Consider the following 23,918-nt stretch of genomic DNA (forward strand, 5'->3'; position numbering starts at 1 on the left):
TAGTACTACTTTGATAGTTCATTTAAATTACCTTCTAATGTAATAATAAAAAATAATTAAATGTCTGAGAAAGAGAAATAATTTCACTCATTGTAGAGATGAGAAAACTGAGGTTCATAGAATTTAAATAATCCCTTCACAGGGATGGGTCTTTCCATTTTTTTTTTTGGTTAGTTGTGGGCTTGAACTCTGGGCTCTTCATCTCAAGGCTAGTGCTATGCCACTTGGAGCCACAGCACCACTTTCGGTTTTCTGGTGGTTAATTGGACATAAGTGTCTCATGGGCTTTTGTGCCCAGGTTGGCTTTGAACCATGATCCTCAGATATCAGCCTTTTGTGCAGCTAGGATTTCAAGGCAGGAGCCACCGGCGCCTGGCTCTATTTTTAACAAATCTAAATAATACAACTATGTGAGTTATTGGACACATGGATAGTGATAAGTCAGTGTATAAGACTCTTCCTCTATGACTCACTTTCAAACCTGGCTGCAAGGTAGAGCCACCTGGGAATCTCTATGTACATGGAAACCTGGGCTTCTTCATAGAATCAGTGAATCAGACTTTTACTGTGACACTAGGATGTAGCACATTGTAAAACGTTCTGGGGCCTCCTACAGATAGTCAGGATTGGGGTCAACTGTTCTATGATAAGATTTTATCCTTATAAGTGGAGGCTGACTTAGGAAGTAGCTGGTGGGTCAGGACAGTGGTACACATAGGTGGAGAGAGGAAGGGTGGATGAATACAGTCTGATATGCAGCATTGACAGGCAGGAATGAAATATGCTCCTTGAGGGGAGTATGGGTGAGTTGGGAGAGAGAAGAAAATGTGGGAAGGAGTGAGATTGATCAAGATATCTGTACAAGCTGGGCACCGTGGCACATACCTGTAATCCTAGCTACTCAGGAGGCTGAGATCTGAGGATCGAGGTTCAAAGCCAGCCCAGCATTGAAGACCATGAGACTCTTACCTCTAGCTAATCTCTAGAAAATGGGAAGTTGTGCTGTGACTCAAGGGGCAGGGTGGTAGCCTTGAGCTGAAGAGCTCAAAGACATCGCGCAGGACCAGACTTCAAGCACCATGACCCACCAAAAACACAAAAAAAGATATTCTGCACTTATAAATTTGAAACCCCTTTGCACAACTTCTTAAAGATAATAAAAAATACAAAAGAAGCAACTGAACTATTACACTATTAAAAATGTATCACTCTGAAAAATCTAAAATTACTAGGCTAACAGACAGGTACCTCAAATGATAGAGCACCAGCCTTGAGCAAAAAAGCCAAGCAGGAGTCCGAAGCTCCTGAATTCAAGCTCCAATACCAGCACCAAAATAAACAAGTAAATGAACAAATGAATAAAAATCACTATACCTGGCAGCTATTTTCCATTGTTTAATTGGACAACACCAAAGAACTTGACTCAACACTTTAATTTATTCAACTGATTTGTAAAATGGGGATATATTTTGTATAAACTCAGATCATCTGGACTATCAACAGATAGTCCCCAAGCCAGGTTTCTAAATGACTCTTGTCCGTAAGCAAGATGGCTAGAGCCAGCAACAGCCTGAGAACTTCTCAGACCCAAGTTGTCTCTTTACACTTTGCGTACCAAGAACACTGGGACCCAAACCAAACAACGTTCGAGAAAGCTCAAAGCCTTTATAAGGAGAAAAATTGACTGTGTTCACAGATACCTTTCTGCCACTGTGGTATGTGACAGAGATGTTTTCTGTATGAACATCCAGCTGTGCTGCCTGGATCAGAGCTCAACTGTTTATAGATTGAGTATTTAGGCACTGGCTTATTAAACAGTGAAACTTTGAAATAACCATAGATCAAAAATTCCAGGGTGAATTTGAGAGTGAAATTCAAAGATATATAACCCCATTTCTCCAAGTTTGCTAGGAGCTTAATTAAACTTTTGTGCTGGCTCTAGGGCTTGAACTTAAGGACTGGATGCTGTCCTTTAGCTATTTTGCTCAAGGCTAGCATTCTACCACTTGAACCACAGGTCCACTTCAGGCTTTTTGGTTGACTGAGGATAAGAGGCTCAAAGGCTTCCCTGCTGTAAACTGTGTTCCTCAGATCTCAGCCTTTGGAGTAGCTAGAATTATACGCACGAGTCATTGGGGCTGCTGGTGCATGTATACACACACACATACACACACACACACACACACACACACACACACACACACACACACACACACACACACTGGTAGTACTGGGGCTTAAATTTAGGGTCTTGTATTCTCATTTGTTTTTTGTTTTTTTTTTTTTGCTTTTTAGAGCTAGTACTCTATTGCTTGACTGTGTCTCTAAAGGTTCACCATTTTGCGAATTAATTGGAGATGAAAGTCACAATGAATTCCATTGTGTACAAATAGCACAACTTGTTGATCCACTCATCAACTGAGGGACATCTAGGTTGGTTCCATATCTTTGCTATGGTGAATAGTGCTGCAATGAACATTGTTGTGCTAGTGGGTTTAGTATGTCCTTGTTTCTGGATGGTTGGGTAAATGCCAAGTAGTGGAATTGCTGGGTCATAGGGGAGTTCTATGTTTAGCCTTTTGAGGCACTGCCACACTGCTTTCCATAGTGGTGGAGTTTGCACTCCCACCAACAGTGTAGTAGTGATCCCTCCTGGCCACATCCCCTCCAGCATCTGTTGTCATTTGTTTTCCTGATCCTGGCCATTCTAACTGGAGTGAGGTGGAATCTTAGAGTTGTTTTGATTTGCATTTCTTTTATGACCAGAGATGTTGAGCATTTCTTCATGTGTCTATAGGCCATTTTTGTTTCTTCTTCAGAGAAGACTCTCTTTAAGTCTTTGGCCCATTTTTTTAATGGGATGGTTGTTACTTTGGAGGTTAGTTTTGGAGTGATTCGATTTTTTGAGTTGTTGATATATTTTAGATATGAGGCCTTTGTCCGTTGTTTGGTTGGTGAAGATCTTCTCCCACTCTGTAGGCTTCCTGATTAGTTTACTACCTATGTCCTTTGCCATACAAAAAAGACCATATGATGTGAAGCTAATTGAAAGGACCTCCAGGATATTGAAATAAAAGCCATATAATGAATGATTGTTGTCCTTAATGTACTATGTTGTCTCTCATCTCCTTTGCTGTCCCTTGGTTATCTCATATTGGTATAGTATCTCACTTTGTTATCTGATATATTGAATTTATTTGTATTTGGATATTTGAAATTTGATAGGGAAGGGGGGAAAACCAAGACGGGTGGGGGGTGTGGGGGGGAGGGAAATGGGTACCGAGACATGTGAAAGGGTATCAATGTATGTGAATTAATGCACCTTCTATCTGGCAAATATCATGTAACCCTTTTACTAATTACAATAAAAAAATTAATTATAAAAAAAAGAAAGTCACAATGACTTGTCTGTCCTGGGTGGCTTTGAACAGCAGCCTTAAAATCTTAGCCTCCTGAGAAGCCAGGCATATAGACTGGGGTTGGAATCCTTTATTTTGAAGAAGATCCTAGATTATATCAATTATAGTAGCCATAGACCTTATATGGAGAAAGCCCCAAGCAATCTCATTTGTCACAACCCAGAAATGATCACGAGGCTGAGCCCAAGAGATCATATTCCAGAAACTGGGAAGACCATAAGTGACTTTCAGCCCAAGGGTAGTAGTAGGGAGAAGATATTGAGAAAAGGGGAAGGAAAAGATAAATAAAATATCAAACTAGATTTTCCTTCCTCAGATAAAAGCTGGGCTGTATGAATAAACTTTCCAATTACTCCAAAGGGTCAAGAACTAACTAACTTCCTTCCTTCCTCCCTCCCTCCCTTCCTTCCTTCCTTCCTTCCTTCCTTCCTTCCTTCCTTCCTTCCTTCCTTCCTTCCTCCCTCTTTCCCTTCCTCCCTCTCTCCCTCCCTCCCTCCCTTCCTGTCTTCTTCAACTCAGGGCCTAGGCACTGTCACTTAGCTTTTTTACTCAAGACTAGTGCTCTTCTCAAGGCTGTGCTTGAGCTATAGCTCTGCTTTTGCTGGTTAATTGGTGATGAGTCCCATAAGCTTTCATGCCTGGGCTGGCTTGAAACAGAGTTCCTTATATATTAGCCATAGAACAATACCCAGCTCAGACAATGTTTTCTGAAGGTCCTGGAGGAGGGGAGATGGTATGAAAACAGAGGCTCCCATCTTCAACCTGAACGAATCAGGCCCAGAGCAGGATTACAGGTGTGAACCACTGTACCCTGTGTGAAAGTTTTATATTGAAGTAAAATGAGTTTTGGCTGATATAAGAAAACCCTTTCTAAGAAGGTAAATTTTCTGAAAATTAAAAAAAGGTGATCTGAATGACTGGTGTGCCTGTTTGTGGTAGTAAAATTTGCACTGTTGGTAAAATTATCTGCCTTTTTTCATCCCTAAATAATCCGGTGCTATCTCTAGGGAAGGAGGAGAAATAGAGCAGGCAACCTGTTCCATGCTGCGAGGAGAAGTGTGAGTGCTGAAATCAGCATATCATTTCCACATGCTTTTAGAAATGCACTAGCTGGGTGCTGGGGGTTCAGGCCTGTGATCCTACCTACTCAGGAGGCTGAGATCTAAAGATTGCCATTTAAAACCTGTCCAAGAAAATAGATTCATGAGATACTTATCTCCAATGAACAAGCAGCAAAAAGATAGAAGTGAAGGTTTGGCTCAGGTAATAGTGCATCAGCCTTGAGTAGACAATACCAGACAAGTGTGAGTGACCCTGAGTGAAAGCTCTAGTACCAGGACAATAAAATAAAACACCGTCTGAGCACATATCCAGACCTCCTGACTCAGAACCTTCACTTAAACAAGCTCCCAGAAGATTCACATGTACATTTTACTCTGAAAGCCATTGTCCCATGGTCATTGCTCCTTATCCAGAGATTCTGTGGCTCCACATGGACAGAATCCTAGTTACCACCAAGGGAAAAGCCAGCTGTGTTGAAGGAGATGCAAATAATAATGAGTTATGGATCTTCCTTCTACAACAGGAGCCCCTAGATGAAATGATTGGGTTCAGGACTGCATGCACATTTGCTTAGGTTGCACTGTGCTGGTGAATATAAAAAACAAGTTCCGCACTTTTCTGTAAATATCTCTGCCTGTCCTACTAAGACTGTGGGTTTGAATTTTGAGCTGTACCTATAAACCTTAAGGCCAAAAACTTTGCCTTCATCTGATTTTAGCAAAATATATTTGCAAATGACATATATGCTATTGTATTCTCCTTATATTTACTTGTTTGTTTTATTAGAATTGCTCTATCTATCTATCTATCTATCTATCTATCTATCTATCTATCTGCCTACGTACCAAGATATAGTTGAAGAGTGAGCTCTGATGGAAATTTTGAAAGCCTTTGTTGAATTAAAATAAATGGAACATCTAGTAGAATGAAAAGACTCTGGTTCTAATTCCTGTTTTAGCCACAGACCTTCTGTGTGACCTTAGGCTTCTGACTTCTCATTTGTAAAATAGGTAGAAATTAGAATTAATGATGGTTAAGGTCTATTCTAGCTTTGTAAGTTCTTTATGATCTATTCAAACACTAGCTAATGTGGGGCATGTTAGACAATTAAAAATCAAATAGATACTCCATAAGTTTTGTTTTCCTTGCTGAAAAAAACCTAGTACTTTCTGCCATTCATAAGCTAGGGAAGTTTTAAAGAATTAATAATTAACTTGGGCAGCCAGGAGCGGATAGCTTTCACCTGTAGCCCTAGCTATTTAGGAGACTGAGATCTGAGGCTTACAGGAAAGTCTGCAAAACTCTTCTCTCCAATTAACCACCAAGAATAACCCCAGAAGTAGAGATGTGGAGTGAGTGGTAGAATGTTAATTAGGTTTGAGCAAGAAGGCTCAGGGAGAGTGCCCAGGCCAAATTCCAGCCCCAGGATAAGATACACACACACACACACACACACACACACACACACACACACACACGCACACACTTGCTCCCCTCTTCCCAGCAAGTATCAGAATTATTGGAAGGAGGCTTGTTGAGGAGTACCCCACTGTGCATATGCCTTTGTGGCAGAAAAGAAACCAAGCATCAGATGAGTTGTTGAATATATCTGAATCAGTCCGACAACTAATACTGTCATGTCTTCTAGAATGTCTCAGTCAACTCTTTGCCTACAGGTCCTGGGAAAGAATATTCAGTCACTTTCAAGCCAATTCTATTCTGCCTTCCAACAGGTTTGACTGTATGCCATATGGTTTTCTCTTTTGGTTTGTTTTGTAAAACTGGAGTTTGAACTCTGGACTTCTCACTTATTATGGATACTTTACTGCCATGCCGCCAGCTCTTTTTTGTTTTGGTTGTGTTTGAGGTAAGGTCTGATGTTTTTGTCCAGGCTGGCCTGGACCACAATCTTCCCACTTATGCCTCTTGCCATAGTTGGAGTGACAGACGTGGGCCGCCAAGCCTAGATTTTTCTGTTGAGTCTCATAAACTCCCCTGCCAGCTAGCCCCAATTGTGATACTGCTGATCACAGTCTCGCAACAGCTAGGAGTCATTGCACTTGGCTGTCATACTTCCTGTGACTTCTCCCATTAGTTTAGGGGCACCTCTTGAAGCATTTAAACGGATTGAACCTCTCTTTCCCACAACAGCACCTTACTATCTTAATACAATATATAGCCCTTCATTTTCCCCTTCTCTTCTCCTGTAAATATGCACAGTATCTTCATTTCTCCATAATCAGGCCACGAAGCCCCTCATTTTGCCAATGGCCTTTTTTAGGTAAGTTCTGGTTTGTCCACATCCAATCTGCAAACCTTCAGAGAGGTCTGATGGGGCAGGACGGGAAGCAGACATCAGCTTGCGTGATTAGATGCTATGCGTGTTTGAAGAACCTGAAATCATTGTGGACGTTTAGGGAATTTTGGAGGATTGTGAGCATTGTTTTGGTTAAATGACTATTGGATTCAGGATGGTGTGATGGTCCATGAAGATGGCATCTTTCCATCCCTTTGGTTCATTCTCCACCTTACTGAGTCTGGGTCAGACCTGAGATTATTTTGACCTGTGACATATGGAAGGCATTCTTTTCTTGCACTTTTGAACTCAGGGACTAAAAGGGCTTGATGGGTGCTGCTTTCAGGTTGTTGGAACCCTGAGTGACTATGTAAGAAATCTCACTTCCCTAGTGGAAAGAATGGCCACATGGAGAGGCCCTGGAAGATGAGGCAGCTCTAGAGAATTCCATGGAGAAACCTAAGGTACTATCCTGTCATGGCCTAGTACTCTATTGCTTGAGGTATCCCACCTGAAGCTCTAACCACATGGCACTGAGGCTGGTGAGGCCACTGTGCCCAGTCCAGGTTCCTGACCCATGGGATCATGGGAAAACAAAAATGGCTGTTGTTGCAAATTTTGATGGAACAGGGTGAAGAACATAGCAAACAAAAAAGCATAACAGGCATACTTCCAAGTCTGATTGACATACATATGTGCCTACATGTATATATGTGTATATATTTATCCTTACATTTATATACAAACATGCTAGCACTGGTTGTCACTGGGAAATGAGATTCTAGGTCTTACAATTCATCTTCTGTTTTTCAACATTTTTACTATTTTTATTTTATGATGCATTTTATAATAGATTCTTAATTCTTAATGTGTTAGTGCTTTCTGTGGTATGTGTGTATATATATTCCGCTACTGGGTCTTAAATTCAAGCCCAGTGCTCTCCCTTAGCTTTTTCATTCAAAGATGGCACTCTACTATTTGAGCCACAGCTCCATTTTTGGCATATTGGTGGTTAACCAGCTTGTATTAGCTCCTTATTCGTACCCCTCCCCCAACTATTAGCTCCTAAGATGGTTTCTGCTGGTGATTTGCATTAAGCTTACTGTGAACTAGTGATATCATGTGTATGATCACATGTATATATTTAAAATAAACATATGAGTCTCAAGAGCAGTTTCAGATGGCTTCTCTCTGCTCCAGAAGGCCACTAAAGAATGTTCAGATTTATGTAACATAAATGGAACAGCAAGGGGACTTCTCCTATTTGACTAACCCAGTGGAGAAAGTTCTCAGTTCTCAGACTGTACACTTCATTATTTCGCTATTGTAAATCTCCTGTTTATATGGTTATAGAAGAGTGGTTACCATGGTAATGCAATCCCACTGAATACCAGAATGCATGAAAATTGGTGGAAGTGACTTTTTCAGGGTTTCCTCTGAGGATTAATCATTTTCCAAGAATTTTTTTCCACCTTCTATTAGAACAACATTACCAGAGCATTTCGTCTCATCCTAAGACCTAGAAGACACTGTGAGGAAGGGGCAGAAGCCAAAGATGATGGCTGAAAACCCTAATCACCAAGATCACCTTTCCTATTAAACACTCTGGTTTCTTTTATCCCCCTCCCCCCGCCCCATTTCTGTAGTGCTTTGCATATCCAGAGCCTCCTTCCCTACCTCCTCCAGCAAAGGCTCATTCTTTTACTTAAATATCTACTTATTTGAGACAAGGTATCACTATGTAGCCCAGGCGAGCTTCCTAATCATGATTACCCTGTTTCAGCCTTCCTAATGCTGTGAATACAGAAGTATCTGGCTCTATCCTGAACTCCTCTGGTGCCCTTCTGGTTTCATTTGTATCTTCTGATTCTTTTTCCTTCCCTTCCCTTCAGCTGAAGACACATCTTAAGCAAAATTCTCCATTCTCTTCTTTCTCCTAACATTCTAGTTCTCTAAACTGATTTAATTTGACTACCACTTTCTTCCCAGTTGTTTTTATGCATCGTTTCCATGTCCGAGCTGTAGCCTAACTAATACCTTATTCCCATTCATGCCCACCATAGATGGAGTAGCTTGCCCAGGAAGCAGAATTCTCATGACAGGGTCTTGTTTGGTCTCCTAAATCTTCCTCCACCTCCCCACACTCTTTGCCCCTAAATGTGCTTTAGACTCTCAGCCTGGACCTAAAAGCAATATATGGACCAAGAAAGGTCTCTGGTGGTCTGGGCCACACCTATGCCTCTACCATGAGGTGCTCACTTTCATTCCTGGTCTTACTATGATATTGTTTCGTAAGGGCTGTCTCTTCCCCATGATTTGTGAACCCCTTGAGAACAGAACTGTGTCTTCTTTCCTGGCACAGGCGTCATTTCAATGTCTCCAGTAGCATGCATCTTATCGTTCATCACTGATTCAGTCTCTGAGGTCATTTCAATAACTTCCTTTTGGTTCTGTAAATTATGATGGGTTTTCCAACACAATATCCCACAAATTAGCTTTCACTCACTTTACTCACCACACTTCCATACACATCATCGTCTGCTCAACTAGATTTCATCTGAAGGACCCTGCATGACTCCCTGGCCTGGCAACTAGTGGAACCCAGACACTGCACATGGCCTCCTGAGACATAGCTCTATATCTCATTACCTTGGTCCAAGGCCCATACCTTGTCATGCAGCTAGCCCCATCTCTCTTACATTCCTTCCTGATCTGCCTGCCTCTGCTCTCCATCCAGCCAAAACTTTTGCTTACTGCCTCCTACATATCCTTTCCCTCAGGGCCTTTGCCTGGACTAGGGTTTCAATTATGTCCCAACCACTAACACCTTAGGATGTGACCATACCTAGGGCTGTGGCCCCTGTGATTAGTCGAGATGAGGTCATAGTGGAAGTAGTGTGGATCTAATCCACACTCTTACAAGAAAGAGAAATTTGGTGGACACAGACAACCATTCACCCTCCTCTCCCAGACAAACATGTGAAGAGGGAGCCAAGCAACCAACACCTTGATTTTAGACTTGTAACCTCCTAACAACTTAAAAAGAATACATTCTTGCTGGGTGTGGTAGCTCATTTCTGTAATCCTAGTTACTCAAGAGGCAGAGATCTGAAGATTGTGGTTCAAAGCCAATGCAGGCAGTGAGGCTGAGGTTCAAGGGGTAGGGAGGTAACCTTGAGCTGAAGAGCTCAGGGACAGTGCTCAAAGTTCAAGCTCCATGATCCCCCCCAAATAATATTAATATATTCTTGTTGCTTAACTCATCCACATTGTGAAATATAACCCTTTCATGGAATGCTTTCTTCTGGCCTTCAGTTCTCTTCTTTAAATGTTGTTTGCCAGAACGATGGAAGCTGATTCCTATTGCCTCAGAGCTAGCCACTGCCAGGGTTGTTATCCTCTCACAAGGTTCCAATCTCTCTAGGCTCTTTGTTTGTGCTTAGTTTTCATTCCTGACGGAGTCTGGCACTTTGCTGTCCCATAGAGCAAGCTCAGTTAAACTGAATTTACCTTGTAGTGTGATTCCTCACTCCCAGTCAATATATTAGAGTTTCTTCAAAACTATTGAGATTAGACAAGAGAGTGGGAGCTCCAAGAGTGTGGGAGGGAGACAGACCTGTACCTGTGTTGACTTTGGGGAGCTAGGGAATTTAGCTGACAGGCACTGTGAAATGAGACTAGTAGCCCCACCCTTGGACAGAAGAAGATGATGGAGGAGGGGGTGGATTTCAGGAAGCATCAGTGCTAGCCCTTGGGCTGGGTGCTCTGACTCTTAGACCAGAGCTATAGACAAGGGCTATTTGCCCAGCAAGTTTGGAAGTGGATGCCAAGGGGTGATTGAGAGCTGGATAGGACTGGTCAGCGTGTCATAGGCCTAGTTACTAGTACAGTTAATGGGAAGAGAGGGTTGATTAGAACAATACAGTAGAGGTGTGTTCTACAAGACCATAAAGTGTTGGAAGAAAGACACATGAAATGACAGCCATTTTGTGTGTGCAGACAATAGATTATGGATTCCTAGGACTAGTCAGGATTGGGGACTGTAGGGGGGCACAGCTAGGGGGGCCTGCGTGTGAGAGTGATCTCCCCTTTACTGTAACTGGATGCACTGAAATGGTTCCTAGGCACAATGCAAGGGAAGTGAAGAGCCCAAGCAAAAAGCCTGGACTTTTCTAGAACAACATCAGAGAGATGCGTGCACACAGTAGCGCTCGGTCTTTCTGATGAGGGTGCTTGGGACCAATAGTGTATTAAAGTCAGAGTAGTATTGTAACCATGCACCGCTTCCAAATTATGCTATAAAGAGGTTTAATTGACTCTAGAAGATACTTACAATATTATGCAAGGTGGGAATTACAGGCTTAGAAAAACAGGACCATACAGAATCACCTATGTAAAGCTAATAAAATTTACTGATATCTTAAATTCATTCTACTTTTATCATATGTAATCTATGAACACTGTATTAGCATGTATTACTACTTATAGAGCCTAAAGGTAACTACTGTATCTTTATATTAAAGACATGAATTCTGTATTTATAAGGTAATAGACTCTGTCATTCCCTGTGGCATTGCAGAGATTCTATTTCTCAGCTCTGTAGCTGAGAGGAAATCCCATCTTGCTTTGGTGAAAACTTCTACTTACATTCTGCGTATTTCTGGAGCTGATCAAATTCTTCGGAAGTGAGAGAGACCCACTGTTCGTCACTCATTTTGAAACTGAGTGTGAGGGCTTTGAGGCCGGGGATGGAGTTTGGTTCAGAGGGGTGAAGCCCAGGCCCAGCTCAGGGCCTGGCTCATCCCAGGTGCGCAGTAGATAAGGCGTTCAAGAGACTTTCCGGGACTGAGATGTCTGTGGCAGCAGCAGGCACGTTTGTCAGCTGAGAGAAGGTTGCTACTATTCCTCGGGCAACATCATCCTGCTGTAGTTCAGGTGAATTCCCAAATCCTGGCTCTCCCTGGGTGAAAACAGAAGATCCATTTTAAATGAGAATGTTAGCATGAAAAAACCAAAATCCCCAGATATTCTCAACGGCAAGAATGACAGAGAGCAATGGCCCAGTGAGGGCTCCCTTGTGGGAGGTTTGAACAGAGCTCAGACTAGAGCAGCACAGCTATTGGCAAAGTGGCCTGAGAATCGGAGGGCCCACAGCTCCCTACCTCGGGGATAATACTCTATCATCTGAGTCACAGCTCCAGTCCTCCTTTTTGCTGGTTAACTGGAAATGGAGTCTCTCAGACTTTTCTGCCCCCACTGTCCTCACATCTCAATTTTCTGGGTCTTAACCTGGAGCTAGGATGACAGGCATGAGTCACCAGTGCCCAGCGGTGGGCCATCCTTCCAGCCGTTTAAATGTCTCCCATAAGCAGTACTGTCAGGGCTACCTTAAGGGAACATAATGAAAATGCCTTTGGGTTGTTAGATGCTTCATGAGTAGTTATAGGAACAGAAGGCTATGTGGGGGTAATTTGAAAAGTAAGCCATTCTCTATTTGCCTGACTTCTAAATTCCACCATTATGGCTGTTCACCTTCCTTCGGTGGGCCACTTCAGAAATGCAAAGGCTCTCCAAATCAACTAGCATCTAGTGGCAGAAGCAGTTCTCTGTCTTCTCAGAGCCGTTCAAAGGAGGTTAGAGGAAAGGCCTGTCAGACCAGAGTTTCTGGGCAGACAGGAAGGGGAATGGATTGAAACACTTTCCCTTTGAGCCTCTTCTGAAGTGATGTGCTTCATTAAATCAGTTTTGTCGGTAATAAAATCAATGTAGTGAGTCAGGATTAAAAACATGTACCAGAATAGGACAGAATGAAAGAGTTGAAAATATTAGGGTGCATTTACAATAATAAAGTTCTATTTCATGAGACTTTTCTCATGTTATGTGCAATGTGTATACTGATCATAAAGAGAAATGTTATTTCTTATTCTGGGTTTGAGGTTAAGAAAAAGCTCCAAAACACTTTGGCATTATAGGAGATGAAATAAAGCCAGGCTCAAAGAAGCCCAGTTTTAATAATACAGCAGCCATCCAGGGACCCTCTCTAAGGTAGGTGAGGGAGCTTGGAGCATGTGAGCCATGCAGGGTGGAAGGCCCAGTGGGAGATCTCTAAGGAGAATTCTCAAGATGACTGTGTTGACTTTGCTGCTCTAGACCCAGACCTGGAGGGCTAAACTAAAAGCTGAGGAAAGAAATGGGAAGAACAGAGAGGTTCTAGCTCTGAAAGGAAGGACAGTGTGAGAGCATGTGGGCAGGAGGTGAGGATCAGGAGCATGCAAATCTACTCTCTATCCTCAATCCACCAGCAGAATAAGAGTCTGCTTCTTGGTCCCTAATATTGTTAACAACACCAATTTCAACTTCCACAGGTACCTTTCAGTCCTCCTGTGTCCCTCCCCACCTCCCTCTCTCTCAACCTTTTCATGACAGAAAACATCTACTTTGTACCAAGATTCTTTTTTTTTTTTTCTGTAGTATGTATGTGTACCAGTACTGGAATTTGAACGTGGGGCCTGGTCATTGTACTTCAGCTGTTTTAAGACTGGTACTCTACCACTTAAGCCAGGGCTTCACTTCCAGCTTTTTTTTTTTTTTTGGTGGTTAACTGGCAAAAGGGTCTGATCCACTTTCCTCCAGGCTGGCTTTGGACCACTATCCTTAGATCTCAGCTTCCTGAGTAGCTAGAATTACAAAGCATGAGCTACAGGTGTCCAACTCTCTTATCTTTCTGAGTTTTCCTCTCCCTAATCTCTTTCAGTCTACTTTTGCCATCTTCAAATACTGACGTTTCCAAAATCTTATCTGCCTTCTTCTTACCCTACCTTCCTTTCCTGAGGCGCCCCACCCACCCACACAGCTCCCATAACTGAGTTACTTCCCTGACACGAATCTCAACATTCAGATTTTCACCCAAATCAACTGTGACGCCACTGTGTGTTCCAAACCAGCACCTCCCAGGACCCCCAGTCTCGTCCTCTCTGCACACTGGGCACATCCCAGAAAGGCCAATAATACCCTGCGTGATGGCTGAGCCTGAACTTAATTAAGCTCCACCCCTTTTCCTGCCCCTCAGGCAACATTTTGCCTGAGCACCACTCTGGAGATGTGACTGTCCATAGGATGTGCTCGCCCCTCTGTCATCACTGCACATTTCTGAACTCAACCCTAATCGTTTCGGTCTAGTTTTCTTCACACAGCTTTGTGCTGGTGTCCATGCTTCTCTTCTCCTTGATCTGCTCTGTAAATTGCCAACCAGATCACATCTTTCCTGGCAATATAATTCTTCAGTGCTTGCTGTAGCCTACAGAATGAGATATAATCTTTGCATGATACACAGAGCTTTTTACAATCTAGTCCCTGATGATCAATTCAGATGAAAAGCAAGGAATGTCCTTTCGATGCATTTTCCATCATACTGAGGAATTCAACATCACAGCTGCTATTACTATTGCACTCACTTGACACTATGCTTTATTCTTGGTGCGTATCATCTAATTTAGTCCTCATAAAAGCATGTACATGAAGTGTCGTCATGCCCACAAAATCACATTTTGGTCCATAACACACTGCAAAAACAACAATGGTCTCATAAAATTACAGTGGAGCTAGAAAATTCCTGTGACTTAGTGATGGTCTAGCTTTCATTATATCATGGTTTGACACATCACTCATGTGTTTGTATAGGTGTGGAAATTAAACAAACCAATTGCACTGCTAATTGTATGAAAGTATTACATATAATTATGTGGAGTATATAAAACTTCACAATGATAATCACCCATTCTGGTTTGTATATTTACTATACATTTTGATCATTATTTTAGAGTGTTCTCTTTTTGTGTGTGTGTTAGTCCTGGGACTTGAACTCAAGGCCTAGGTGCCCTCCCTTAGCTTCTTTCATTCAAGGGTGGTGCTTTATTAGTTGAGCCACAGCTCTGCTTCTGGATTTTGATGGTTAAGTGGAGATGAAAGTCTTAAGCACTTTCTTGCCTGGGCTGGCTTTGAACTATAATCCTTAGAACTCAGCCCCCGTATAGCCAGGATTACAGGTGAGAACCACTAGTTCCCAGCTTCTCCCCTCCTCCCCTTCTCTTTGGTCTGGTCCTAAGCCTTGAACTCAGGACCTGGGTGCTGTCCCTGAGCTTTTTTGCTTAAAGCTAGCACTCTACCATTTGAGCCATGGCTCTACTTCTTCTTGTTAGTTAATTTGAGGTAAGTATCTTCACTTTCCTGCCTGTGCCAGCCTCAGACTTCAACCCTTAGATCTCAGCCTCCTGAGTGGCTAGGATTACAGGCATGAGCCACTGGCATTGGGCCACACTCAGATTCTGCTGTTCATATGTAGTGCTTGCTGTACCACTTGGGCCATGCCACCACTCCCAGCATTTGGGTGGCTACCTGGAGATAAGAATCTTACCCATTTGTCTGTGTAGGCCGGCTTTTCACTTTAATCCTCAGGTCTCAGGCTCCTGAATAGTTAGGATTACAAGCATGAGCCACCAGTCCTGGGCCCTAATACATTTTAAGATGTATACTGCTACAGAACATTTACAAACGTTCACCATAGGCTAGACATAAAGAAATTCTCCACAAACATCCAGAAGCAATATCATAAAGACTTCATTTTTTGACCACCTTGTAAGGCAATGGAAAAGTTATTGAGCACCTATCCACCAACTATATCCTATAATGTGTGCCAGGTGTTTTAGGTATTTAGTATTTATTCACAGAAAACAAAAATGAGTTGTGACCTGCATGGAATTGAGCTAGAGGTAAGGGAAGCAGATAGCTATGTTTATATGCTGTAGTATGACTCACCAAACTTCTATCCACTGATTTTCGTATCCTTTGACAACTCTTGCCTGGGTTATCACTGCAAACTGCAATTTTCAATGCAAATTGCAATGTTTACTAGCTAGCATTCTACCAATTCTACTTTCATTCTCTTATTTGTTTATATCTGCATATATCATAATATATAAATTTATTTATAGCCACATATAATATATACATATATACTGTGAATACTACATATCCACAGTGTACTATTTAGATTGACATAAATAATACAAGGTATGTATAGATATTTTTGCAGATAGTAAATACCTATAAATATAAATGAACATTAAATTAACATGTAACATTTTCAATTATTCTTGGATAGTGACTTTATTCAGTAAGGTATAGTACTGTACTATTTATATATATTATATACAAATGTCCTATCTTCATCCGAATTCTCAAATTGTCCCAGATTTGAACACGGAAAGCTTCTTTGAAGAAGCTCTTAGGGTTTTTGTAAAATTAATTTTTAAATTTTATTTATTTATTTGGCTGGTATTGAGATTTCAATTTAGGGTTTTTTGTTTGCTTGGCTTGCTTGCTTAGCTAGGGCTCTACCGTTTGAGCCATGCCTCTGGTCTGGATTTTTGCTGGCTATTTTAGAGATGAAGTCCCACAAACTTTTCTGCCCAGCTAGCTTCAAACCATAGTCCTTTAGATCTCAACTTCTAGAGTAACATTACATTCCAGAGTTGAATTGTAGGTGTAAAACGCTGATGTGCAGCTGTTGTTTTTTTGTTTGTTTTTTGTTTTTGTTTTTGCAAGTCCTGGGGATTGAACTCAGGGCTTGAACATTGTCCTTGGGCTTTCTCAAGGCTTAGAGCTCTACCACTTGAGCCACAGCACCACGTCTGGCTTTTTCTATGTATGTGGTATCGAGGAATCGACCCTGGGTTTCGTACTTGCTAGGCAGGCACTCTACCACTTGGTTAAACTCCTGGCCCTGGTTTTGTTCTTTTTTTAAAGCATATTTCCTTCACTCTTTGGTCACATCTTTATTTCTTGGCACTGCAAGATATTTCAGGTTCATTCTGACCTTGTCAGCCCTAGTTCTAAAATTATACTTCTCTCCAAGGAGCCCTGATTCCTTGTAGTTGAGGGTGACATTTGAAGGCAAGGTTTGGACCTTAGGTATGCTCATGGCTCTGGGTAGGACTTTGCTTCTAAGTCCTACCAAGGGCAGAGCCAAGAAATTTAAGCACATATACACAAACACACCTCACATCTGTCTGTCTTTCTAGCTGTGTATCACAACTGCATTACCACAATGTCCATTTTAGCTTTTCCTTGATTCCATGTTTTCCAGTTCTCCAAAAGATTTTGTTTTCATTATCTACAATAGACCTATTTGCTCAGTCTTAAAATATACAGAGTACTTCCAGAATTGCAGGTCCATGCTGATGTGAAAACAAAGTTCATGATGATTTGTTTACCGTTCTTTTGTTTTTAGCCAACAGGTTCTCTTCCAAATGTTCTTCTGCAAAGCTTCTGAGGTCAGCTTTCCCAGTCCCACAGCTCCACACTTGTCCTTCACTTTAGGATGTTTTCTCCATTGCTGTGGATTTCTCTTCAGTATAATTCCCAAAGTTAAACTATATAGAAAGTGGACTCTGGCCAGTTGCAGTGGCTCACGCCTGTAATCCTAGCTCTACAGGAGGCTGAGATCTGAGGATCGAGGTTCAAAATCAGCCTGGGCACCAAAGAACATGACTCTTATCTCCAATTAATCACTAGAAAACCTGAAGTGGCACTGTGGTTCAAGGGGAAGGGTGGTAGCCTTGAGCTGAAGAGCTCAGGGACAGCCCCCAGGCCTAGAGTCCAAGCCCTACACACACACACACACACACACACACACACACACACACACACACACACACACACAAGTGGATTGGGGGCTGGGAGTTTAACCTAATGGTAGAGTGCTTGCCTAGCATGCATCAAGACCCAGGTTTCATTCCTGGGTGCCACATACATAGAAAAAAGCTGGAAATGGTGCTGTAGCTCAAGTGGTAGAGCTCTAGTCTTGAGAAAGCCCAAAGTCAGTGCTCAGGCCCTGAGTTCAAGCCCTAGACCTGGCAAAAAAAAAAGGTGGACTCAGACAAACATGGCTTTTCCCATTCCTTTTGTTTGGTTCCCATCTTCCTTTTTTATGCCTGAACATTTCTATTTATCCCACCTGGGTTTATTCTTACACAAGGAGTAGATACATGTATGTCTTATTTACCCCTTCTTTTTCCTTACACAAAAAGGTAGCACATGATAGATCATCATTTGTACTTTTTGGTTTTTTTTGGTGCTGGTATTAAGGTTGAACTGAAGGCCACACATCCATTCTTTTTTTTTTTTTTTGCTAGTCCTGGGCCTTGAACTCAGGGCCTGAGCACTGTCCTTGGACTTTCTCAAGGCTAGAGCTCTACCACAGCATCACTTCCAGCTTTTTTCTATGTGTGTGGTACCAAGGAATTGAACCCAGGCCTTCGTACATGCTAATAAACACTCTGCCACTAGGTCAACCTCCCAGCCCCCACACACCCATTCTTGTCTGGCCTTTTTGTTTAAAGCTGTCACTCTATTACTTGAGCCACACCTCTACTTTCAGCTCTTCGTTGGTTAATTGGAGATAAGAGTTTCATAGACTTTTCTGCCTGGACTAGATTGAATTATGACCCTCAGCTCTCAGCCTCCTGAGATTAGGTATGAGCCACTAGTGCCTGGCTTGCTTTTGTTTTTGTTTTTGTTTATTTTTTATTTGTTTTTGTTTTTCGATTAACAGTATAGCCTATAAGTAGCTCCATATCTAGTCACAGAACTCTTTTTCACCTAAAACCAATATGCTTCTGACACTTCCTTGCTTAAAACCCTTTGGCTTCCTGCCTTGGTTCCTCAGACAGTTCTAGATGTTCCTTCACTCATGGTAAGAACGCAATTTCCCATTCTCACCTCAATTAGCTCTTGCCCACATGTTCCACTTTCCAGCCAAATTAACCTTCTATTTCTAGCATTAGTAAAATGCCTGTCACATGGAAAGACCTCATAGACCTGAGCTAGGAAGCTGACCGAATATGCTGTGCCTTCAATCTACCTAGAATTCCCTTCCCTATTTCTGCCAAATAAGCTAGTACTACTCGTTTGATTAGTTCTGGATAAAAAGGCCACTTCTGTATCCTTTTGATCTCTTTGAGCAAATGTATCTACTTTCCCAACCGTGTTCCAATATGTCTGTGCTGTGGTACCTGGTGGTTCTATGAAGGGGACAGATAATTACCAGCCAAAGGCTAACTAGCAGTCAAGCTAGTATGAGGAAAGCAAACAGGAAATTATGAAGTTAAAGCAGACACAGACATTTAGAAGCTTCCTGGAAGAGCACCTGCTGAAGAGAAGAAGTGAAACAAAACTATGTGTGTTATAATAACATGCAAATATTCACCTTGTGTGTGAGAGGGGAGTGGGGGGAGAATGTGTGTGTGTTTGTGCCAGTATTGGGCCTTGAACTCAGGGTCATTATTTCTTGCTAGGCTTTTCCTGCTCAAGGCTGGTACTTTACCACTTGAACCACAGCTCCACTTTTTTTTTAATTTTGCTTTTGCTGGTTCATTAGAGAAAAGAGACTTTCTGCCTGGGATGACTTTGAACCTTGATCCTCGGCTCTCCACCTCCTAAGACACTAAGGATTACAGACATGAACCATTAGCACTGGGCTAGTATTTTTAGCACGATATTGCCAACATAGCTCAGAGCTCAGCTTCACAGTGGAAGGGGCCATCCTGTTCTTTCTTTCCATGAGGAAGAATTAGAAGCCTCAATACTGCTTAACTCCTCAGATGGTTCCCACCTGAAGGGCCACCACTGGCTTCTGCCCTTTGATAGTGATGACAGTGAGCACACAGCAGGCTGTGCTGACTCACATCTGTCAGCATTCCCCTTTCAGCACCAGTCCAATCACTCCCCTCTCACAGGCTCTTTTCACTGTAAACAATCTTCTTATTACCACCCCGAGCATCTTTCCTGACAGAACAAAATTTAATAGGGTTTTCTAAATAAAACTCAGATTGGATATTGTCTGACTTGGATGGGAGAGGAGTATTTTATGTCACTGAAGCTATGCCACTCTGAGCAATTGCTTCAGCTCCCTGGGCCTCAGTTTCCTTGTCTATAAAATGAGGGGGTGGAAAGAATGGTTTCGAACACATTTTCTAGCTCTGCAATTTCATATACTGGATCAAACTCTATTTGTTCTATACAGATGTCAGCATGAAAATCACGAGTCAGAAGGAGACGACAAATTCAATGAGGATTGAATTGCACCCCAGGTCTCTATTCATTGGAATGAATCAGCCATACCCAATTACCCAGGAACAAACACCTCTTCATCTTCTCTTCCCTCTCCTAAAAAACAGTAGTTCATGAATATGACATCAGATTAGGGGAACTTATTTATATGCATCTGATGATTTATAACAAAGCCATAATGAGTCCAATTTTTAAAAGGGAAAAGGGAGTGGAAGCTAGAAAAGATAGGAGCTTTCTCTCTCCCTAGAGAGAACTTGACAACTGCCCCTTCTGGCTCTTATTCCTGCTATTCCTCCTTCAGTCTTAGGAGTCTCACTTGGCCCATGGAGTTTAGTTCAAGTATCTCCTGCTCTTCTTAATTTCCTAGTCTGGGCTAGGAATCATTTTCTTTGCATTCAGTAACAATCTGGATTTCCTGCATTATGCTACAAGCACACTGCATAGAGCAGTTACTTCCCTACTGAATGTTTTAGGGCAGAAGCAATGTCCTGACTACTTCAGAGCTCTAGCTGCAATATCCTGGCCACTAGGAAAGTGGATCTCATCTTGTTTTTTTTTTAACTGAGATCATTTGCCTGGAATAAAAGCTCCTCCACATTGGTTCGCATGTCCTTATAGAGAAAGAAATGATCATAAAGAACTAAAGAGAAATAGAAGACACAAGGGCTGAATTTATATATAAAAATATGGATTGGCATATACATTTTCATATTGAAATACTGTCCTATAAATTTATAGGTGATCAAGGTGATAAGCTATCTCCAATCACATTATTATATTTGTTTATATATAAGCTATACTTATATTTACTTTAGTATGCTCAACATGATAGTGTGCTGCAGGTACTTATTGATAGCATGTTAGTATATGTTACCTGAATTTATCAATGTCACTGTTATCATTGTCTATTTTCTTAATAGTCCTCCACCATTCCTGGTGTTTTGGAATCCCTATAGTATCTTTTCCCATGTTCCTGTAACAACCTTTAGCCACACCGAAGCAGTAGGAGCAACACTGTCTGCAAAAGTCTGGCAGCATTCATCTATTACAGTCTTATAAGAATATAATAAGGTCAGCCACATTGCTGGACAGACTACTCAGGGACCATATGGATGGAAGCTGAACAAATCAGCTGATGACGAGACCTAAAGTTCCAGATTTTTGAGAAACCATTCCCACCATCACTCACTCATGCGAGTCATCCTGATGGTGATGTTAAACAGGAAGACAGAAGCCATTTTGAATTTTATAGAATTGGTAAGCATCTTGTGGAGTAGAGATAACCTATCCTTGCTGGGCCTTGGTCTAAATTTCCAGTGCACATAATCTTGAAGAATCATAAAACCATGGCTGAGCAACCCAGTTTTAGAGTAATTAATTATGTAGTCATAGATAATCAGCACACTGTATAGGCACTTTGAGCAGGTACAGATTACAGACATATTTGTTTAGCAACATGATATGCATGACCGTGCTTGAAATGCAACTTGTCCATGTCTTAAAATTTACAAATGGGAAAACTATGGGCTAAAAATACCTTGGATGCAAATCTATCACTATATGCTGTAGGGTTAACCAAATATCCTCTATAGATTCAAATGATAATGAAGAAGTCTAATAAGCTGTATTTTTTTTAATTACAAAGGAAGTATAGCAGTAGCTGAAAATCACAACCAAATCAAAACAAGATTAACATTGCAATAATAGTGTGACCTTCCCCCCGGTCACTGGGTTTTCATCATCTGTTTCAGCCTTTAGAGACAGCCTGACTTCACAGATAACTGAATTAGAGCCCTCAGGGAACTTGGTCATGAGCAAATTTGAGTTTCTGAAATAGTAAATATAAGTAGTATCTAATAACTCAGTAGATTATCAACATAATCCTTAAATATAAAAATAAAGCCTTGGGATTCCCTGTTACCCATAAGAATTTAGGAAGCACATTCATTTGAGGAACATTTTGCACCTCATTTGTGGTCTCATAAACATATCTGGCTGAACTGAGTTGCCCAGGTGTGGCTCCAGAGACTGGGTTGGCAGGTACCTAGGAGAAGTTTTTGATTTTAGGCTTCTGAGGATAGGTGAGAATGCTACTCCAGGAGCTTCCTACAGTGTTGGTCTGAGGAATGTGGATCAGGGGGCATCCTGATCCTCAACAAATCATGGTAACAACAAGCAATAATAGTATCAACTTCCTGGGTAGACTAGACTCTATCTGCTCTTTAACTCATTTCATCTGTAATAGGTACCAAGCCCTGTGAGGATGGTTATTTCTGTGCCTCTACTAAGGCTTGAACTCTTGCTTAGCTTTTTTTTTTTGCTCAAGGCTGGTGCTCTACCACTTGAGCAAACTTGTTGCTTTTTTTATTATTATTAATTCAGAGATAGGAGTCTCTTGAATTTGTCCACCTGAGCTGACTTAGAATACAGATCTTCAGATACCAGCCTCCCGAGTAGCTAGGATTACAGTTATGAGCCAACAACATCCATACAGGAAGGTATTTTTTTAATAGATTTTTTAAAATAGCTGTAGAAGTTCTCCCACTAGTAAGGGATAGGACTCTGGTGTTGAAGCCAAGACCTTTCAGTTCCAAGGCCCACAGTCTTTCCTCTGCTAAAAACCTGGCAAGTGCTGATATTCTCAGTAAGCCAGGCTGACCCTCCAATGGGAGTAAAGCCAAAGGCAAAACCATAGCATGCCACTGTAGATAGAGAGGAAAAGAAAAAAAGTTATGAACATGAGTACAGAATAAAATAAAATGCAAAACATGCTAGAGGTTTGGATGTCATACAGGAGCCCAACACTACCTTGAGAAACCTGGGAGTGTTCCTAGGGGTGCTGTAGTGGAGATGTTAAGGAGGGGGTGTACATGGACAGCAACAGAAAGGTCTGATTGTAGATTCTAACTTAGAGGCTAATAAGAAAGGATCATGAGAAAAGACCTGAAATTTCTTTCCTAGACTCATACTCAGTGTCAGGGAAAACTTCTGATACCAAACTACCCAGCCCAAGTCTGGCCTTGCAGTTATGAAGATCAGAATTCGGATCCTGACTCAACTACACACAAATGTGTGGAGTGAAATACTTTGTTCTCCATCTCTGAATAGGCATAATAACATTACTAATGCTTTGTAAGATTGTTATAAGGTTTATTTGCACAATATTTATAAGAGTCATAGCAATCATAATACTTTGTATCAATGGTGTCTAAAGTTTGGTACCCATAACAGCAACAATATTTGGGAATAGGTCATCAAAGGAAATTCTTGGAGGCCACCCAATATTTATGGAAATTCAGGGTGACGCAACAATATGCAGGTTTGTTGTAACCACTGCTTGCTGTTAACACAGGAGACACAGCTAAGAAGAGAAACCTGGGAGTAGGGGCAGCTATCCCTTCTCCTCCAGGGGCCCTCAGGCGGACACATTCTCCATCGTTCATGCCAATCCTCATTTTTCTGAGGCCGGAAAATATTACAGAGAGAAGCCAAGGCTCCAAGACTGCCAGAAACCTGTCATTCTGCCATGTTCCAAAATTTCTCATGTTATGACTTATATTTCCTGCAGAATTTTCCATTCCTTTCAATCTACATCTCTTTTTCATACTTGTGACATTTTGCACCAAATATGTCATCTAAAGAGGGCAAAGAATGAGTAATAAGCATTTCTTTCCATAAAGTGAATGGTCAAAAAGCAGAAACAAAACCTTCCAAGAAAAGCAAGAAAATGCCAGCTGGTCAACTCCACATCAGAAACAAGAGTTAACTGTCATGGAAGAGAGGCCACGCGCTGCGGTCTTACCAGAGCGTGAGTGTGGTCCTTGGGCAGGTTCATCACACTAGGTGTCATGGTAGCAGGGTTTTGTAAGTATGTACTTGTGTTTAGCAAGAAACATAACAAAACCACATCAGAGAGGCAGTATTCAATTTGGAACAGTATGTGAAGCCACACTGAGTGTGCTCTGTGAGACACAAAGCACACTCTTTTGAACCTCTTTTTGAACCTCCTGTAT

The 23,918-nt window shown here is 41.7% G+C and overlaps 1 protein-coding gene across 1 annotated transcript in view; it reads right to left on the minus strand.

Moving 5' to 3' along the window:
* The window catches only part of Dgkg (diacylglycerol kinase gamma), a 208,140-nt gene that overhangs the window by 155,336 nt on the left and 28,886 nt on the right, over nucleotides 1–23,918 (minus strand). Inside the window, exon 2 of the mRNA XM_090343423.1 lies at nucleotides 11,425–11,737. Coding sequence (XP_090199549.1) covers nucleotides 11,425–11,491 — 67 coding nt within the window. The 5' untranslated portion in view covers nucleotides 11,492–11,737. The remainder of the gene's footprint in view (nucleotides 1–11,424; nucleotides 11,738–23,918) is intronic.

Source organism: Megascapheus bottae, chromosome 1, assembly GCF_031878675.1.
Source record: "Megascapheus bottae isolate mThoBot1 chromosome 1, mThoBot2.hap1, whole genome shotgun sequence".
Taxonomy (NCBI): domain Eukaryota; kingdom Metazoa; phylum Chordata; class Mammalia; order Rodentia; family Geomyidae; genus Megascapheus; species Megascapheus bottae.